Below are 19,862 nucleotides of genomic sequence, written 5' to 3'. Positions count from 1 at the left end.
TAATCCAACGTGGTTGAAAATTGAAATTTTCGGCACCCGGAAACTGTTGTTAATGATTTTTCCCCCCCTGTTTTCTCAAAGACACGAGGGATTCTGTGGGAGATTGAAACTAGAACCAAACAGTTTAAGGGTGTGTTTGAGATAACGGTGACAGAAGTAATTTTTTTTTCAATCTGACTTTTATTAAAGTCAAATTGAGTAAAAACTAGATAGTGTAATGTGATTTATGTTTGGATTGAGTTTTGTAAAAAAATCAGTTTGAGAAGCTAAAACTTGTTTGAATGATAAATGTAAAAGTAAGTTTAGATGTAAAATGACTGAAAAGAACATAAATTTTATTAAATAATACATATTTAATTAAAATTATAATTATAAAAATAAAAATAGTTATTTTTAAGAATAATTAAAACTAAAATAATATATTTAAATTTTAGAAAAAATTGAGAAAAAGTCCTCCTATTAAAAATATAATTAGTGAGAAGGACTTAAATCATAATACAAGCATTCTATATCTATATAAAAATTTATCAATTACTTCTTACTAATTAAATTTTTAATACAACATTTTTCTCAATTTTCCATAGATTTTATAAACATGATAGAAAATAATAAATTTATTTTTAAAAATGGTTATATTATTCAAAAAATAATTTCTTTAACATTAAAAAATGGCTGGGCTAAAAAATTTTAAAAAAATACACATCATGCATAAAGCATTCTCTCTCCTCCCTCACTCATGGGCCCCACCTATCCAAACTTGCTGTGGAGAAGTCGGAAGCAATGAATTGGAGCTTTTGGAAAAAAGCTCTCTTTAGACATAAGCCTATTTACCTTTGTTGCCACTCAAAACATGATATTTAAACAAAAAGTTGTTTTTTTAATCATTTTCCGGTAGAGAAGTCGGTTTAAGAGGTATGGTCGTGATGCCAAACACGCTCTAAGTCATTTCTAATTCATATTGAAATTTAGGGCATTGCATATGGTGTTGTTGAGTTCATGTCTCAGACATGAAGGCCCATGAATGATAGAATAGTGGTCCTGAACTTGTTAGAATGCTTTTGAGTTATTCAAATGGGAAATCTTTCATCTTTTATGGTTGGGACCATAAATTGCTTGTCAGAGTTTTGATTTAAAATTTTTTCCCTTTGGATTATGAAGCTGTGATCTATTGCGGGTACGATAAGTTTGCTTACCCACATCCAAACAGGATCTGATGGGTCCACTTCTTCATCTATTTCCTCTATGTTTACATTCTTAATTCCTTATATTTGAAATGGTTATTTAAAAAAAAAAACTTAATTGCTCGTAGAAAAGCAAAAAAGAAAAGATGCTATTATTTTAACCGTGATTGTGAAGAATCTAATCTAATGACTATACTAACGTCTATTCTGATTAGAAAATGGCGGCCATAAATGTCTCAGTTGGAAACAAAAAGTAAAACCAATTGGAAGCCATGAATGTCTGTTCTCTAGATTGGGACAATCTCATGGTACATGATAAAACGAAACCAGTTGGATATAAAAGCGAGAATTCTTTCCTTTCTTTTCTTATTTGCTTTAAGCAAAATAAAAGGCCTGCTTTCATCTTTTCCGGGGAATTTAAAGCTCTGTTGCTTATCACAATTTCTACCGTTGAAGTTGAAGAGACCTTCGGCTCCATTTATTCTTAAGTCTGAGCACTGTCAGTATCAATTTTATCTTCCAAAAACGCAGAAAATCTGCGCTGGAAAAGTAATTGCTTTTAATAGCAATCCCCGTGTTATAATAATTGATAAAATAAGAATCAGACCAGGCAGCCAGTACTTTTGTATCGGCTCAGTAGCGTAATATGCCGTATTTTTCTTCAAATATTTTTTAAAAAATGAATAATTTTTTAAAAATATTTGCGAATCAGTGGAATTGAAAAAAAGAAGAAGAAGATTTTCGAATTGGCGAACAAAAAGTAACATGGGATTTTTGAACTTATTGAAAGCAGTTAAGATGCTGACAGTAATGGTTGTGGTTGTTGCATTGAGGTTTTATTGGTGGCTTGTGCATTTAAGGCTTGTGATGAACGTTGCACATTTAATGCCCAGTGCCAATAACTGCTTTGTGCTTTCTTCCCAGCAACCTCAACTCCAATTCTTCATCTTCCTTCACTTTTGGCTTCCATGCGGAGTACATGGTAGCTGCTAATATGGCTATATTCAACTTTCTCCAACTTCTTTCTCTCGTTTTGATAATGGTGGGTGCACAGTTATGCCTAGCAGAATCATCGCTTGTAGTTCATTTTAGTCGTACTCCACCAACTCTGACCAGGTCCTCCAACGCCGTTTTCCAGTACTTGGTTAAGAGGTTGGATGGTACCAATGCTTGTAAGAGAAATACTTGTTTATTTTCCTGTGAGGTGTGTGGTTTCTCTTTATCATTCTTCTAATAATATGGTTATTTGGGAATCCCTCCATTATTGTTGAAAGTGTTCTATCAAATCTTGATATGAAAAAAACATACAATATCACATTCAAGTCCAGGTTATTGTGAATATAATATAACGAGTGTTTTTGTAACAGCTTGATGGCAAGGCTTTTCCTTGCGGAGCTAATGGCATTGTGTTGAAGAACTTAACTATAAATGATGAGCATAACTTTCTTCTCAATGTTACTACAAACAAGGGAGAAAGAAGTTCATCAACTTACTCATGGTTTATAGGTGACCACCCACACTCTCCCTTGTTTGGGTGAAAAATTACAGAGAAATGTAATTTTTTTCTCATTTGACTTTGCTTTCTGATGGTTTTACAATAGACAGAATAGCCCCAACAGCAATCATCTCTAGTGAACAGACATATACAAATGCCAAGAGGGTATCAGTTGATATCACATTCAGCGAACCATGCACTGGACTGGGCGGATTTAATTGTCTAAACTCATCAAACTGTGATGTAAGTTGGTTTCTAATGACTAGAACTATGTTTGTACGCACCTGCCATTATTTCTTAAAAAGTTTAAAATATTTAAATGATGGTTCTCCTGCAAGGTCTCCGTAACTGGTCCTGCATATGTGCGTGCTTCTTCTCTGCAAATGATTAGACCAGGCACTCACTATAGTCTTGAAGTGATTCTCTCCTCAAAAAGTGCATATGGGCGTGCAGTAATCCAATTGGCAGATAATATTTGTGCGGATCAAGCTGGAAACAGGTTCAATAGAACCAATAGTTCTTCCTTGACCATTCACTTCGGTAAGGTGCTAGTTGCCAATTTATTGTACTGTCACGTAATTAGTATTGGCATGGAACTGAAAGTACAGTTTGATGGCTTAGATAGAAGACCAGTTACAGTAGATATCTGGACTTCAGTTCCATCATATGAGTTGGTAATTAACAAAGTCCCAAGAACAGTGATTGCAACTAGCAAAACAGAAGACCTGATAATTTTCTTGGACTTCAGCACTCCCTTAAGGAATTCAACTAAGCAGATTCTCAACACATTACGAGTCAATTCTGGTACCTTAGTTCCTTTCCACGTCAGACAAAATGAGACCCGTCGTTTTGCTTTTAAAGTGAGCAGATAACTTATCCGAGTCCCTTATGCTGTTTCGTAACATTCATATTCCTCTCTACTGATAGTTTTTGGTTTTCATTTTCAAGCTCAAGAACATCTCAGGAACTGAGATCATCACGGCTGAATTACTAGCTTCTTCAATATTTGGCAGGACAGGCACTCCCGTCTCACCTGTTTCTCCTATTACATTCCTTTATGGTATGCCAAACTCTGCTCAGATTACTCACAGGATTCTCTTAGCAACTTTTACTTTAAGCTAAGCCCTAATTTTTTCTGGCAGATTCAATGAAACCTGGTGTTACACTACGGACCAGCTCACAAAGTGTGACAAAGGAATCTCACATCAACATAATTGTTGAGTTCACAAAGCCAGTCTTTGGCTTTGAGGCCACTATGGTAGAAGTAATGGGAGGAAGACTAATCAGGCAAGTCAATTAGGCAATTCAGTACACACACACACACAACTAACAAACATGTTCATGAAGGGTTTAATTTTTGTTTGATGTAGGTTAAAGGAACTATCAAGAGCTCTATACTCGTTGTCTGTCCAAGCAGTAACTCAAACGGTGGTGTCAGTTACCGTTCCTGCAGGGAAGGTAACTGATATTTCAGGAAACGAAAATATGGCATCTAACCAAATTGAAGTAAAGCATTGTATGAATAATTCTTTGCTTTCTGCATATAGATACTATTCTTTTATCACTGAACTTTCATTTTCTTAGTATTAAGAGTTGAATGCTCTTCATTTAAATCATTCAACTAATTCCAGGATGAGTGATGAGCACTTCTACAGAAATGCCTGATACATTAACACAACAATGTAGAATCTCACGAGTATACACTGCATACTCACATGCAGAAGAATATATGTTTAAACACGTGCTAATCGTTAAGCAGAGCTTCAGATATTATTTTTGTATTATAACCTGGATATGATCTCCTCAGATTCCATTCCTGCAACGTCCATTGCATCACATTCATTTGTGAGCGCTGGGACAATTGCTACGTCACTTGTGGCTGCTATATTTTCACTGTCCTCTGCAAATCTAGAAGCAATAAGCATGCTTGCTTCAGGAGGTACAAAATGTGCTGCTTCCAGTCCATCAACGAATCTACATGTAAATGTTGAATTGTTTGCTAACAATTATGTATTTCTCAGACCTCAAAAATATACATAATCTCTGAAAAAGCATGGTTTGCTTTACAGGGACTAATAGGACACCTACAGATCTTTGCCCTCTCGGGCTGGTTTTCGGTTAACCAACCTGTTGAATATTATGAAACAACAAGAGGTCTCCGGTGGCTCATACCACATCACAAGCTTCCTTGGAAAGATGTTGGTTCTTCAACCTCAGACAACAAAGGTTTTCCAGAGGAAGAAAAATTTGTTAGTATAACTGATGACTGGTTTGTGGGGGCCAAGTCCCATAACAGGGATGGCCATCAAGATGACCTGAACACCTCTTCATACGCTGAACATGTAGCCGCACTTTCAAGTGAGAACAATTCAAAACTTGGCTGGCTTCCCCGTCAGTACAACTTAAGCATAAAAAGTACATCCTTTGGTCAACCCCTCAGTTCTGCTGAATATTTTAGTTATTTCTTGGTGAGTGTGCAGTACCATTTTTTTAGAACATGTAAGTATAGAGCACTTCACAGTTAAATTATTTGCCTTGTAGAGAGGAGAACCGATGTCAGCGAGCAACGTCATCAAGAAACTGGGGAATTACAACGGGTATTATAGCTTTACGATAACCTTTATGCTTAAACATTAGATTCAAGACAATCACTGTCACAAGACTTCTAGTTTTTTCATATCCACTTGTGACAGAATGAACTATTGATTTTGCATGGGTAAAAATCTAAGCTTCTTCTCTAACAGGTGGCTGGACTTGGAGAAGAACTTGTTCTGGCTCGGAGTGGGAGGAGGCAGTTTAGTTTTAATTCATGTTTCCATCGTATTATTCTTGAGATGGAGGACCGGAATATCACCTCAAGGCAGCCTATCAGTTCCTAGGTTTGAGCTCCTTCTTCTGATTCTCATGCTGCCATGCATTTCTCAGTCTTCAACGTTCGTAATAAAAGGTAAGAGACTACTTTTCACTGTCTTGCTTCAGTCATCGACTTTTGCAGGATTATGGGCACTAACATGTTGAAACCATATCTATGTGCAGGTGGCACAGCCCGGGGAATTATAACGGGGGCTTTATTGTTAGCAATTCCTGTAGCATTCGTCCTGTCAGTATCCCTCTTTCATTTTATTGCAATTTTCTCTGGGAATTTTGTCCAGTATAAAGAAGTCAGACAATTAGTAAACGAAGAAACATGGAGCAGGAGGTTCTGGTTCTTCTTTACTGGCAGGTCAACAAATGGAAAGTGGTTTTACGAGGAAGGACTGCCTTCATCATTCCTCCCAAGATTTGGGATTCTTTTCGACAATTGTAAGGGTTGTCCGGTCCCTGTTTTTGTTGATCAAGTTGATTCAAACACCCACGTGAAGTGGGCTAAAAAAGGTCAAAGTGGGATTGGAAGAATGAAGGCAGTCAGCTCGGATGGCAGCAATAAAGAAATCAAGACTCCATTGTCCAAGAAGGTTTTGGGCCAGGCAAGGTCATTTTATATCGTTCTTGATCTATTAAGAAGGGTTGCTTTGGGAATCATATCTGTTGCCTACTCATCAGAGAGATCAAGTAAAAGTCTGCTTGCATTGATAATCACAGCAGTACAGTTCATTTATCTTTTTACCTTCAAACCATACATAAGGAGGAGTGTCCAAGTAGCGGAAAGTGTTGCCCTCTTGTGTGAGGGAGGTGTGTTTGCCATATTCATCTTTCAGAATAACTCGAACCTGATTGAAGCCAAGACATGGGGATTGGTTCTGTTGATTCTTCTTCTGGCTTCTTTTATTGCTCAGCTTATCAACCAATGGTATACTATGATAACATCACTGTCCAGATTCTCACAGCCTCACAAGAATTCTTTTAGGCATGGAATAAAGTTTGCTGCCAAAGGAGTTATCTTGCCTTTCCTTCCCAAGCATCATTGGTGTAGATTTATACATTCGTCTTCCCAACCAAATGCAGAGATACTTCCAGTAAATCCTCTTCGTTCAGAAACAGAATTCGAAAGAGGAAATAGAACAGGATATATGGATCCAACCAGTGCCATGACTGCTACTATAGTCCCTGTGCTCAGTTCAGGTACACCAAGCCCCAATCTTATTGAAACAACAGATCAGAGGCCAGAGATAGATATCAATGAACATATAGAAGTGGAAGGTAAATGGCTAAAAGGACACAAGGCTGGGCCAAGAAATGAGCTAAAGATGTTAAGGGAGCTGGCAAAAGCTAGTTTTTCTGGGAATTCCCGAGTTGATGAAGCCAGTACCAGCTACAGCTGGAAGAAATAACTCCCCAGTTAAGCAAAGATGCAGATCCTAACTCAATTTTTTTCTTCCCGGAAAAAATTTCAATTTCCAATTCTTCAATTATCTCTGTATATCTTCTCTTGTTTGTTGATGATCAAATGACAGCTCTGATCTAATTTCGTGAGAAGCCAGTTGAACTAAATTTATCTAGTGCTTCTGTATTACAAGATTGAAATATCCCAATGCCTTTATCCTTGATCCACAGTTTCATACTTTCATTTGCTCTGAGAAAACGTTCAATACATGATTTTCTTTATGCAGGCGACAAAAATGCAACTCTGCAGTCAAAAACTTCAAGACACTTAGAAATGAGGAGGACGCAGTTTCAACAGCACCTTGACATATCAAATAAACTTGAGTCCCATAAAGAACAGGATAGATCATTGGCCAAAAAAACAAAAATAATAAAGAACAGGGTAGACTAAAAACATTTGTTATATCTGGTTCAGCGATGCCACTTAGACTGTGTGTAACACCATAAATTAAGTATTCAGCAAGAAATAGTCATCCTAAAAACCAAAAAATTGAAATAATCTCGTAATACAAATTTTTTTTATCAATTTTTATAGAAGAAACAAAAAAATTAAGTGATCAAAGAGAGGGGAAAAGGTACAAACAAACTTGCCCTAGGACATTAACTATTATTACAGGAAGGCTATAATATATATTAGGGGATTAAGTTTGAGAAAAGTTAAAAATCTTCATCCATAGTGAAGACATGGACGCCACCATTGCCATTCAAACTGGACATAACAGAGGCCTTCTGATATTCTCCGACCCGCTTCTCGAAGAAATTGGTCTTGCCCTGCAACGAAATCAGCTCCATCCAATCAAACGGGTTCTGAACATTATACATCTTCCCGTATCCCAAAGCTCCCAGCAACCTGTCAGCTACAAACTCAATGTATTGGCTCATTAGATCGCCGTTCATCCCCACCAGAGCACACGGCAAAGCATCACACACAAACTCTCTCTCTATATCCACCGCATCACGAACGACACTCTTCACGCGCTCCTCGCTCAGCTTCTTCCTCAGCAGCGAATACAGAAGGCAAGCAAAGTCACAGTGAAGCCCTTCGTCTCGCGAGATCAGCTCGTTCGAAAAGGTGAGACCCGGCATCAAACCGCGCTTCTTCAGCCAAAATATCGCGCAGAAACTGCCCGAGAAGAAAATGCCCTCAACGCAAGCGAAGGCAAGCAAGCGCTCTGCAAACGATTCCGAACCATCGATCCAGCGAAGGGCCCAGTGGGCCTTCTTGGCCACGCAAGGAACGGTCTCTATGGCGTGAAACAAACGGTGCTTCTCATCAGAATCTTTGATATAGGTCTCCAACAACAGACTGTACATCTCGGAGTGGATGTTCTCGATGGCAATCTGGAAGCCATAGAAGGCGCGGGCCTCGGCGACCTGAACCTCCTTCATGAACCGACCAGCTAAATTTTCAAGGACGATACCATCGGAGGCAGCGAAGAAAGCTAAGACGTGGGTAATGAAATGTTTCTCGCCCTGAGTAAGAGATTCCCAATCACGAAGGTCCTGGGAGAGATCGACCTCCTCAGCAGTCCAGAATGAAGCCTCGGCCTTCTTGTACATCTCCCATATCTGAGGGTATTGTATGGGAAACATACAGAACCTGTCTGGGTTAGAAGCGAGCAAAGGCTCTTCTGGGATCGCAGGCATATCGTGAAAACAGATAAATCAGAATCGTAAGAAGATTGAATTTGAAAGTGAAGTAGGGAAAGATGTGGAGGCACGAAGAATGAAGAAGAGGGAGTGGATATATAAAAGAGAGGGAAGAGCGGGAAGAGATGGATTGAAAGATTGAGAGGGAGCGGGTGATTTGAAAATTACGGGAGAAGCTTGCGGGAGACTGAAGTGGGAGGGATAATTTGGGGAATTCAGATCCACATTCCGATGACACGAGTTTGTTTTCTTTTGCGGCTTCGTTTGAACGTTTGGAAATTTTGGTGGGAAACGCTTGGTGCGCCCTCCGTTTTCAGTTTTTAAATCAAAATCATACATCACTGATCACTGTAAAAAAAAAATTTTAAAAATTCTCTTACTTAATTATATTGATATGTACTTATTTTATATTTTCAAAAATTATACGTTGAGCTTTAACAAAATTTATGAAACTTTTAAATGATCTATTTTTTATATTTAGTGAAGATTTGTATAAATTTTTTTTAAAAAAAGAAATGAACGTCTCTATGATTTTATAATATTTAAAGAAATGTGCGTAAGTTATTTTTATTTTTTAGAAAAATTGAGATTTTAAAAAATAAACAGAACTTCTGTAATGCCTTAACGAAATTAGAAAAATATACATATCTAGATTGAAAATAAATATGAAATAATGGTTTTTGCTTTAATTTTGTTTATTTTTAAACATTCTAAGTTGGGTTCTGTTTTATGATTCTCGAAATCAAGGCATTCGCGATGGTGCATATCTACATGTGGTGGCATAAAAACCACGTATGCGATTCTGTGGGATGCATGCGCGGCACTCACTCAAAGAGCGTGCGCTTCCCGCGCGGATGCCACGTATGATATGCAATGGAAGCCCAACATAAATTTATTAGACCGCAAAAGGAGCCGGCCCGCTTTTTCCGGGCCTAACTCATATGGACTGAAGCATACCAATGTTTTTGTTCTAGAAAACAAGTTAAAAATTATAATATTTTAATTTAGGTATTTAAAAGGTTAGAATCTCAGAAAAAAAAGTAATGTCTGATTTGGTATTTTATATATATAGTTAAATGACAAAAATATGTTATATCAAAAATTTATTAACAATTTGTGAACTAACAATGACCAGTATTAAACAGAAAATGACAAAAAATATACTGATAATGACAAATTATTTATTAATAAGTTATAAATTGATAATGAAAAATGTTAAACAAGTAATGACAAGTTTGATAGCTTTTTTTAGAAAATCTGATATAAAGACATTTTAGTCATTTGATTACATTTACAAAATATCAAATCAGGCACGACTTCCTCTTCTGAGATTTTAACCTCTTAAGTACTTGAATTAGAATATTACCATTTTTAACCTCTTTTTATGTCATTTTCCCTTTATTCTAAGCTTGGATTTTTCAGTCGAACCAAAAGTTTAAATAATTCTTTTTACATTAAATTTTTTATGATCATAATACATGTTAAGGACGAAATCAGTTTAAAGGACCGAAATGAGCTCTAGATTGAACAGAAAAAAGCAAGTGTTGAAGGACAAGATATAAATTATTTTAAAGTCCAGATTTAAAATCGAAATTAAGTATTCTTTTAGTCTTCGTGTTCATCGTAAAAAAATAAAATAAAATACTCAACCCTTTAAAAGTAGGCATACTTGTTAAAGGAGGAAATGCTACGTCAGCCATCTCACGAACCTTATCTTTATCACCTAAAATAAGAATTTATATTAATTTAAAAATTAAAATATATAAAAATCAAGCTACAAAATACAAGTAATACCATTTCACACTACAGGCATCAGGGCTTGCATGTTATGTGGAAGAAGGAGAGCTATACGTGGCATCCATACCATATTAGCAGAGAAGCCGCCTTGATGTGGTCGTGAGGATTGCCATCCATGTTTTTCTGATCGCTTCAATTAATTACTGCCATGTGGTGGAATCAAAGCCCAACCCATTGTCCTTCGACGATAATTCCAACAAACAAGTTGCGGAAGCCGGTGGCCAACAACGCCATTTGAAAATATGGATCGCTGCTCACCCTTTCTAACGATCGTGTTTTAAATTGGGAAAATAGTATAAAAAAAAAACGTTGAAATAAAAAAAAGTATACACAGGAATCAGTTTATAAGAATTATTATCAAAACTTATACTAATATTGTCATGTGTCCTTATTTATAATATTTCTATTTCAATGGTTATTTTTTACTATTTTTCCTTTTAAATTCGTGTTTTGATTCCCTCCTTGGACCTTCTTTGTATTTGTGTTTTTTTAAATATTTATAAACATTTTTATATACATACTTATCTTGTATTTTATGAGTCATCATTAAAAAGATATAGCGTCTCCTCATCTCATACTCTTTTTAAATGATTTAGTGAACAGTACGAGAGTAATTTTACCTTGGCAAATAGGAAAGCTTTTTTTAAATTGATTATTTGTCGGACTTCATTTATAAAGAAGTTAAGCGAAGAGGGACTTCATTTCATCCTCACTTTTAAGGTTTTTTTTTATCAAGATACTATAAACAGTAAAATTATATATCAGAATACTGTACTTTTACACACAAGTAATTAAAATCGTTCTCAGTAAAAACGGCTTTCAATTTACACACAAGTCGTTCTTGACGTGAATAATTTCAAAAATCGTTGTTAGTGTAAACAACTTCAGAACTAGTCATCGACTTCCATGAAGTGATTGAAAATCGTGCTTTTGGTGAACGACTTCAAAAATCTTTCTTCTAGTGAACAATTTCAAAAATCATTCTTCTGGTAAACAACTTCTCACCTAATAAATGAAAATGAAATTATTAGTATAATGATTTATCAATCATTTGAATGACAAAATGATTACTAAATAATGAGAAGAAAATATTGATAATTACATTATGATATTAAAACTAATTGTGAAATAAGTATAAGATATATATTACTTAAAAATAAAAAGCAATAAATATTTTACTGTAAAGAATAATAAATAAAAATTAAGTCTATGAGGAAAAAATTATCCACCTTACTGATAGTGACTTCTAGTACCACATCTTGTCCTCCTTCTCATATGTTGTAGCCGTTGTCGTTGTATGTCAATTTTTTGAGATTTAAGTGTCTCGTTTGTTTTTGTAGTCAACATGTTCAAATCAAACCAAGGTAATTCATTTAAATGTATAGATTGTCAAAGAGTGACAAATGTTTCATTTGATGATCCACCATGTTCAGAAGTAGAAGCATTGTGTTCAATTGAAAATAGTATAAGATTATCTAATAAAGTCATGAACGATTGAAATTGAGAAGGATTGGCTGAGTTGGAAGAAGATGATGACGAGGATGCCATGTAATGAGACTCAAGCTGTATAGGATCGACAGAGATGAAGGAGATGATGGCGACAGTGATATGTCACAAGCCTAAGTAAAAATTGGATGAAAAATCGAATTCTATATCACAGCTGCAAATTTTTAAAGAAAAAGTAAAAGAGAAACATATCTACAGCAGCAGCAATAAAAAAACTTGTCAAGTGTTTGGAAGCAGTAATGAAAAAATAACAAAGCAAGAGAATAATGAAAATAGAGCAAGTGAGAAGAAAAAGAAGAAGAAGAAAGAGTTCGGATTTTAGAGATGAAGTAAGAGAAGAAGGAGAAAAGAGAGCAACATGTTATATATAAAACCAGATATGATGTTGTAGCCTCACAAGAAGAGAATGGAATTTTCACGTGCATAGTGTGAGAGATTCTTGCACGTAAAATTGGCAGAAATTCTCGCAAAGAAAGTGAATAAAAAAAAAGTCAAATTATTCAAGCCAAGAACGATTTCTGAAGTTATTCACGTCAAGAGTAACTTGTGTGTTTTAAAAATACAACATTTTAGTATATAATTTTGCTGTTTATAACATTTTGGTTAAAAAAACCCACTACTAGCATCTCCATCCGTCCTATGACAACATATTTTTTAAAAATATTCATTTCACCAACAGTGAAAAATCTACGGGGAAAAAGATGTGAACGAAGGTCCCCAAGCCGCCATCCTAAATATGAGCAGTGTTTACGCACACCAATGACAAATTGGCCATTCTCTAGACGGAGACGAAAGAACAATAATATTAAAATATTACACTCTTCTTATCCTCAATATAATCTAATTATTAAGTTAGGTTAAATATAATACCCATTTCTATATTTATTAATCTTAACTGTAATACATAATAAAATAAAAGAAAGAGAAATGATATTAAGAAAAATAATTATAATGTTTTAGGAAAACATGTTATATTTGTTATACTTAACTAACTTATTTGACTTTTTTAATTTAATCAAATTAGTTAAATAGGACTTACATTAAGGGAGTGTTTGGATAGAAACCAAACCATGATTTCAGAAGTGCTTTTACGGATTACAAAGTAAATATGTGAAGGAGATTATCTCGTTTTACGAAAAAGTGATTCTGAAACCGTGGTTTTGGTTTTGAACAACACTCCCTAAGACCAAAAGAGTATTAATTACATCAGGGAGATCTGAACTAATGTATGCCCTTATCGGCATTAGAATGATTCTTCTTTTTCAGATATCTGATAACTCTGGTTTGACGCCATCAGCTTCGACATTCGTCACAAAAGAAAAATAACAAAGAAGAGTTAGTATGCAGGCTGATCTGAAGGCTATTTCACTGCTTTCTTCTAGGTGATGCAGCGTTTGATCCGGCTTCACGCTGAACAGCTCTAGGGACAAATGTCAAACCACGAGTGTGCCGGCGACCAAAGCTGACAGATGATGGAGTTGAGTCCGAAGTACTCAATTTAGAGACTGCCGTCACAAGGCCATCCATGGTTGCATTATCCACTTCCATTGTTCTTGAATCATTCTCCTTTTGCGGATCTTGTTTCCGTTGAATCTTCTGCCTTTGTTTCTTTGATGGTCGAGCCTTCTTTAGAAACTCAAAGGAAGTGGGGAACTTATGCTTGTCAATGAGGTGCTGTTGCCTACTCTTGTAGTTTTTAAACTTTAAACCACAGCCTTCCACTAGGCATTCATACTGTTAGGCAAGGATACAAGGATCATATTAATTTCTCAGCCCTCTGAATAAGGAAGAAAGCATGTGGATGCAAAAATGATACGTATGTTGAAGTTTAAACTTTCAAAACAAGTCCCAGCTCATAAAAGGGGGAAATAAGAAGAAAAGCTGTCAAATCCAAATTGCATCAAGAATTCAATGTCAATTCTTCAACTAAGAATCAAAATGTACAAATAAAGACAGCTTTAAAAGTAACCATCACATGGTACAAATATGAATGGAAGTTGGAAATACTTGCCACATCATAGCCCCGAGCAGCCTTTGCTTGAAAGAACGAATCATGCACTTCAGAAACATGTATGCTTAGCAAGCGAGATGTCGGGTAGACTCTAGAACACACTGAACAAGAGGCAGTATGCCGTGCATTATAATGATTCTCAAATTCCTCCAAGGAAGTCAAGCATGCTCCACAACCAACAATGGGACAGGGGACTTTCCTGCGCAAAGAACGGCAAAAGAATCAGGCTCACGTGGGGCAAATTCATTACCAGTCGTGAATACCATCAAACCGAACAAGCAAATTCTTTAACAGGCCAAGGTCTGGAGCGTGGTGCGAAATTTCCTTATGCTATGTAGAACAACAGTTGAAGTATCAACAATAACAAACAAAACCCCACCATATAGCAGCAACCTCAAAAAACTCGAAATTCCAATAGCTTCCATCAAATGAGTAAAGACAAAGCAGCGTATTTGGTTAACACACTGCACTCTCGGGCGCCTAACATATCATATAGTATGGGGATTATCAATCTTTCTTTCTTCCTTTTTGGTCTGAGGACGAGCAATTATCAGAGCCAACTTCTTAAAAGCATATTAATACACCAGCCAAGATGCCTTCACCATAATCATAGAGTAGAGTCTAGAGCTTGCGCGTTAGACATATGGAAATGGTGATAAAATAATATCGATCCTTTACAGGCTACAATAAGAACCAGGAAGATAACCAAAATTACCTGTATTCATCTGGTACAAAAAGCTGTTGCTTCTCTTCCGCAGTTAATTCCAAGGCAATCTTGAAATCAAACGAAAAGTTTCCACTTGAATTTTCAGTAAGTGCTAGGGTTAAACTGACAAAAAAAGATCGAAATAACATTGCACTAAACAGAGATAGAGTGTAGGAAATTAAAAACACAGCTACATTTCAAAATGTCCGTCACGAGGAAATGAAGACAGAGTTATGACTTAATGGGGAAGGGGGGCGAGTTGGTGAAGTAACATTTAGGAATATGCATGGATAGAATGAAAAGGGGAAAAAGAACCTGTTTAGCAAGAAGTTCCCGTTCGATATTACCGGAAGCAAAGAAAGGAGAGTCCGGGCCGAAACGGCGACGGATAGCCTTCCAGTACGGGAACCCTGTTCAAGTCTGCTCATATCGCCCGTCACCTCTGCTCTATCGCCATCGTCGATTCCCCTTCAGCGCTTGCTGAATCAACAGTGAAGCTGGGAAGGGCTACAAATTAGGGTCGAACCGAACCTGTTAAATTTTTCGAATTTAAGTTTGAATCGAATTTGCTCCCAAAAATGTTGATTTCTTTTTTTTGGGGCGGGGCAAAGAGCGCGGATCAACTGGTCAGGAGATTCATTTCACGCAAGGAGGTGAAAAAGATCTTAAGCGAAAATTTAAATTCTCATGTGAAAAACATAATTATTATAAAACAGTTCATATTACTACTTTTTTAATTTTTAATAAAAACTAGTTGATTATTAGAATAGATTAAAAAAATAATTAAGTTAGTTTATTTATAATAAATAGATGTTATCTTTCCTAAAATACCTTACTAATTAAGTGTTACTAGATGAAACATTTAATACATGCGACTACTATAAGAAGTATCTCAAAAAAATAAATAAATATAATAAAAAAATATTAAAATATTATATTTAGGATTAAATTAAAAATCAATTAAGATCGGAAGTTGTATGACAATTACTTACTTATTATTATAATTTATTTATAATTATTTTTTTCTTAAAACCTTATTATAATTCTCCCCAGTTCTCTTGTCTGGCCAAGGGTATGAAAAAATTTGGAGAATATATATAGGAAATTAGTTACTCGTTATATTTCTATCAAATTAAAGTTCTTAAATAAACCGTCGAGTTAAAGAAAATAAATAGAAACAATTTATTATAGTAGAAATTGGATGCTTTGGATGCCCTCCCAAATTTGGGGGAATAGTCTTGCACAATGCAATTTGCAACCCGTGAGATGCTTCGACAGGAAACAAAATTAAGTGCTATTCAAAACTGCCCAAAAAAAATCCAACGAACAAACTTTTGTTCCTGCCTGAAAATAAATCTAAATGTGAATAAAATGACTAATTAATTCAATCAATTGCATGATAGCACAATAAAATAATACAACACATTATTATTGACAAAACAATGTTGGTGACTATATATGTGTAGCAGCTAGATGGCAGGAAATCACCGGGCAAAACCGCTGAACGAAACACCTCTGTTTCTTTCCCCGTGTTTAGCATTTTTACCCTCAGGAAAATAGCATCCGATGCTGCCTCCTCTGAACCTTAATCCTTCTTCATGTGAATCCACATAAAATACATTTCAAAGAGTACAAACGCCAAGATACATATGATCCAAACACGCTGATTACCCAATATTTCTAGTGGTAGATTTCCCATATAGGCTGGCGTAAACAGTCTTAGTTCGGCGCACCAGAATCATGCTTAAAACTGCTGCCATAATACAGAGTCCTGCCATGAGCACACAAGTCAAAAAAAGCAAATGGAACCTTCACATTTGGAGGTTCAGCAGCGTTGACCACACTGACAATAATGATCCTAGATTCTGATACTGATATCCCTGACGAGCTTGTTGTTCTGCTTCGTAGTCATAGATTCTGCTGGCAATTAAGCTAGAGAAAACAAGAGTTCCTGCAGGGTTTGCCAGGGTAAAAAAATTGTACAAAGCACCGAAATTTCTGAGACCAAATAACTCAGAACAGCAGCTGGAACAATTGACCAGTGGGCCCCATAACCAAGCCCAACCAGTAGGGTACTAACATACATTGCCCCCGGCCATCCCATTGCTATGAACACATGCCCCCAAGCCATTACAAGTTGAAACCCAGCCAATGCAACTGGCCTTGGAAAGGCATAATCCCTGCTCAACACATTACATAAAAGGAATCAGAAACATGGTTTCAAATTATGATAAGTGTTATAACTATGAACTAGCTCTTTCACCTCACTACAATCTCAGAGATGTAACCCCTCCTACACGGCGGCCGAGAAAGTTCCAGATACTGATCATGGACACGAATATGTGCGTGTTCTCATACTGTAAGACTGGCTTATCTGACCCAAATTGTCTATTATAGTCAGTCCTGATCCTGAACCCAAGAGAAGGGATAGGAAAAAAGCCAGAAGTCTGCTTTAATCAAAGCCTGTGCCAAGGTGAAGTCCTCCCCTCTGCGAGGTCCTCTTCTCCTCTTGATTCTCACTGCCCCTACCGCAGCAGCTTGGACTAGTTTTGATTGTAATTGTGCTATGCGTTTCTTCCTTTCTGATGAAGGAAGTGAGTCCACATCCTCAGGCTTCTCATCTTCCACCTCGCTCAGTATTACTTCTGAATTACCTCGTTCTAGTGTCTCGGGCTGAGGAAGGAGTGCTTCCTCTTCTGAAGCTTTTTGCTCTGAGAAAAACGTCGTTGAAATCGGAACGAAGATGGGACAAGGAGGATGACAAACAAGACTACTGTAAAAATCATAACAGTGGTATGATTCAAGGTTACTAGATCTTGAACAAGCATGACCCCCATCAAATAAGCAGCCAATAAGAGGCACACACTGTAAACAAATGTGAAGCTTGCGTCATCTGAAGGCCTAATTTGCTTGTGACCTTTGACAGGTCTGATAATGAACATCAGACCTATTCCTACCAAAGTGGGACCAACTGCAACCATGAAGATCAGTGACGCGTGATCAGGGGAATGGATCATAGCATATATTTGAGTCAAGATTGCACCACTCAGCCCAGCAAAGCCTTCAGAATTCCAACCCGGGCCTCTACTTTTTGGGAATTTTGAATGGAGGACACAAAGCAACTGTGTTGAAGTAAGTTTCGCCATTTGTTCCACAATATAAGAACGCACATCTGCATGCTCATAATCATTAATTACATAATCCAGGCAGTTCGTCACGTAACAGTAGAATGACTCGTTTCATAATTAAAAAAAGAGTGCCGATATGGACAAACAAGGCTCAAAGATGTAAACAATTTAATTTGTAACCAAAGCGTCCTTAATTGCAATTAAGACGTGTAGTAGTCAGGATTGGATTAACAACCCGAAGCGCTTTCCCTTTAAGTTATCTATACCCGGCAAAAATTAGGTTAAAAAAAGCCATTATTGGACATCTAAATTAGGCTGCTAAGAACCCAGCAAGCTTATGATGCTCGTTAGCAGGAGATAAGGGCTTCACTTTTGTCAAGTTCTGGGTTATGCCAAGTGTAGCTGCGCAGCTCATCTTTCACGCTATTCTTGTACCTCGTCAATTTTTGGCACAGGCAATGGGCAATACGTAAGAGGGGGGGCCATATAAACTTTTAACACCCATCGTGGAAGAAAGGAAAGGAAGAAAAACGACGAAACTTTGCACTCAAAACTCGGTGAATATTCGTTTCAGAAAGAAGAGCCTGAAAAGATAAACTTTTTGGGAGCGGCAAATAGCCAATTAATCTTCTGGCTTCGAAGTCCTTCCATTATATGGAAAAGAAAGAATCTTTTTTCCGATATCAAATTCCATGTTTCGTGGAGTTTTGCCCTGGAAAAATTCGAACTCTGTATAACAGTTGGCTTGGCTTCCTTTGCCGCCACCAGTCAAGATTTATGTCATCCTTGGTTCATCCTGAAAACAGGATTTCGCCTCCCTCTTATGGAGAACTCGCTCAAGTCGAAGAGAAGGAGACCGGAACACTCGATTTGAAACCAAATTTAAAGTAAAGTCAAATCCACAAAGCCGAATCCACTGGCTTGATCGGCCTATTTCAACCAGAGGGCAGAACAAGAAAAAGTGCAAAAAGGACAAAAATCAACAATCAAGCAACAGACAGACAAGGAATTTGAAGACCTATTAAAATCTTCTGATCAAGTAAAGTATAAGACGAAAGGGATGAAAAAGAGGGAACCATCCAGCGATTGAAAGTAACTGCAATTATGGCAATCGTAAACACGGAAGAGTCCAAAATCAGAGAGAAGGGAGAGAAAAAACTCACAGCCCACAAAGGTAAAGCGGGAGCTCGCCCGGTGACGATGAGCCAAACCCAGCCATATCCAACAAAGTTCAACGAGGAACAACACAACAAGCAAAGCACCCCAGGAAGGCAAAAATCTCGCACAAGACCCCAGTAACGAAGCCGACACAATCGCCAAGGTCTTTGGCCACACCCAACCCAGCAAGCTGCCTCTGATTGTAGTTCAAAGATCTCTTAATCACCGGCGATATGCTACCAAACAAATACCCAATACCAGCCATGACTGCAACCACATTGTAACCACAAACACAAGCCATCTGTTCTTGTAGAAGGATGTAACCTCTCTGCCAATAATCCACCATCACTGAACACAACAAACCAGTGTTTGACCTTCCAGATAATTAGATCTTAATGTTTTCTCTTCTTCCGCGCGAATCGAATGGAAGCTAAGAAGGTGGTGTGGGGAGCGCGAAATTAAAACAATCATGCAGGGACAAAACTACAGAGACAGCGACTAAATAAGAAGGGTGGGCCACCGGGGAAGGTAAGAACGGAGATGGATAACGGAGTTCATGAGGTCTTGGCAGAATATCAACCGGATAATCATCCTACATGTCTCGGGAGTTTGGATATGATCTTAAAACAAGAACAAATGAGGTATTAATTAATATTTTGCCATAGTTCACAGTGGATCATGTACTGGAGATCTCACAGATAGGGCGGCGCTGATTACCAGCTGGGGATGGCATTGTGCCGTGAGTCCACGACTCGTGATGGCTGTTTCTTTCTTCTTGTTTTTTTTCAAGCAAAAAAAAAAAAAAAACCTTTGTTTACGTGACACATGCAAATGCCAACATAACGTTCTCAATCCGCCATCAAGTTAGAAATTAGAAAACTCGGCTATTCTTATTTAATTAATTTTT

At 37.0% G+C, this 19,862-nt stretch overlaps 3 protein-coding genes and 1 pseudogene across 3 annotated transcripts; 1 reads left to right on the top strand and 3 right to left on the bottom strand.

Moving 5' to 3' along the window:
* The first annotated feature begins 1,610 nt into the window (after positions 1-1,610).
* LOC114752423 (uncharacterized) lies at positions 1,611-7,120 on the top strand. The gene is made up of 14 exons (XM_028941167.1): positions 1,611-1,730; positions 2,106-2,385; positions 2,549-2,687; positions 2,783-2,919; positions 3,015-3,216; positions 3,298-3,536; positions 3,625-3,736; positions 3,819-3,963; positions 4,047-4,192; positions 4,484-4,656; positions 4,746-5,144; positions 5,218-5,273; positions 5,421-5,623; positions 5,713-7,120. The coding sequence occupies exons 2-14, from the start codon at positions 2,161-2,163 to the stop codon at positions 6,945-6,947; spliced, it is 3,411 nt and encodes a 1,136-aa protein (XP_028797000.1). The 5' UTR covers positions 1,611-1,730; positions 2,106-2,160; the 3' UTR covers positions 6,948-7,120.
* A 454-nt stretch (positions 7,121-7,574) lies between these two features.
* LOC114752425 (ribonucleoside-diphosphate reductase small chain) lies at positions 7,575-8,646 on the bottom strand. The gene has a single exon (XM_028941168.1). The coding sequence runs from the start codon at positions 8,644-8,646 to the stop codon at positions 7,657-7,659; it is 990 nt and encodes a 329-aa protein (XP_028797001.1). The 3' UTR covers positions 7,575-7,656.
* Positions 8,647-13,161: 4,515 nt separating this feature from the next.
* LOC114752426 (zinc finger protein 511-like) lies at positions 13,162-16,209 on the bottom strand. Its single transcript, XM_028941169.1, has 5 exons — positions 16,158-16,209; positions 14,985-15,079; positions 14,679-14,737; positions 13,964-14,162; positions 13,162-13,686 (listed from the first exon to the last, which is right to left on the bottom strand). The coding sequence occupies exons 1-5, from the start codon at positions 16,207-16,209 to the stop codon at positions 13,318-13,320; spliced, it is 774 nt and encodes a 257-aa protein (XP_028797002.1). The 3' UTR covers positions 13,162-13,317.
* A 5-nt stretch (positions 16,210-16,214) lies between these two features.
* LOC114752422 (protein NUCLEAR FUSION DEFECTIVE 4-like) lies at positions 16,215-19,283 on the bottom strand (annotated as a pseudogene).
* Positions 19,284-19,862: the final 579 nt, after the last annotated feature.

Source organism: Neltuma alba, unplaced genomic scaffold (genome assembly GCF_004799145.2).
Source record: "Neltuma alba isolate B1F8T4 unplaced genomic scaffold, ASM479914v2 tig00007377_pilon, whole genome shotgun sequence".
In the NCBI taxonomy this organism is placed as follows: domain Eukaryota; kingdom Viridiplantae; phylum Streptophyta; class Magnoliopsida; order Fabales; family Fabaceae; genus Neltuma; species Neltuma alba.
This window is presented reverse-complemented; position numbering and strand designations above follow the sequence as displayed.

What these genes read in the sequence shown, in the direction of transcription:
- LOC114752425 (XM_028941168.1), bottom strand. Translation starts at nt 8,646, where the DNA reads ATGCCTGCGATCCCAGAAGAGCCTTTGCTCGCTTCTAACCCAGACAGG.
- LOC114752423 (XM_028941167.1), top strand. Translation starts at nt 2,161, where the DNA reads ATGGTAGCTGCTAATATGGCTATATTCAACTTTCTCCAACTTCTTTCT. An exon ending in AACTTACTCATGGTTTATAG is followed by an intron (nt 2,688 to 2,782) that starts GTGACCACCCAC and finishes GTTTTACAATAG; the next exon opens with ACAGAATAGCCCCAACAGCA. An exon ending in TCCTATTACATTCCTTTATG is followed by an intron (nt 3,737 to 3,818) that starts GTATGCCAAACT and finishes TTTTTCTGGCAG; the next exon opens with ATTCAATGAAACCTGGTGTT.
- LOC114752426 (XM_028941169.1), bottom strand. Translation starts at nt 16,209, where the DNA reads ATGCTAAACACGGGGAAAGAAACAGAGGTGTTTCGTTCAGCGGTTTTG. An exon ending in GGGAACTTCTTGCTAAACAG is followed by an intron (nt 14,738 to 14,984) that starts GTTCTTTTTCCC and finishes TTTGATTTCAAG; the next exon opens with ATTGCCTTGGAATTAACTGC. An exon ending in CTGCTCGGGGCTATGATGTG is followed by an intron (nt 13,687 to 13,963) that starts GCAAGTATTTCC and finishes CTTGCCTAACAG; the next exon opens with TATGAATGCCTAGTGGAAGG.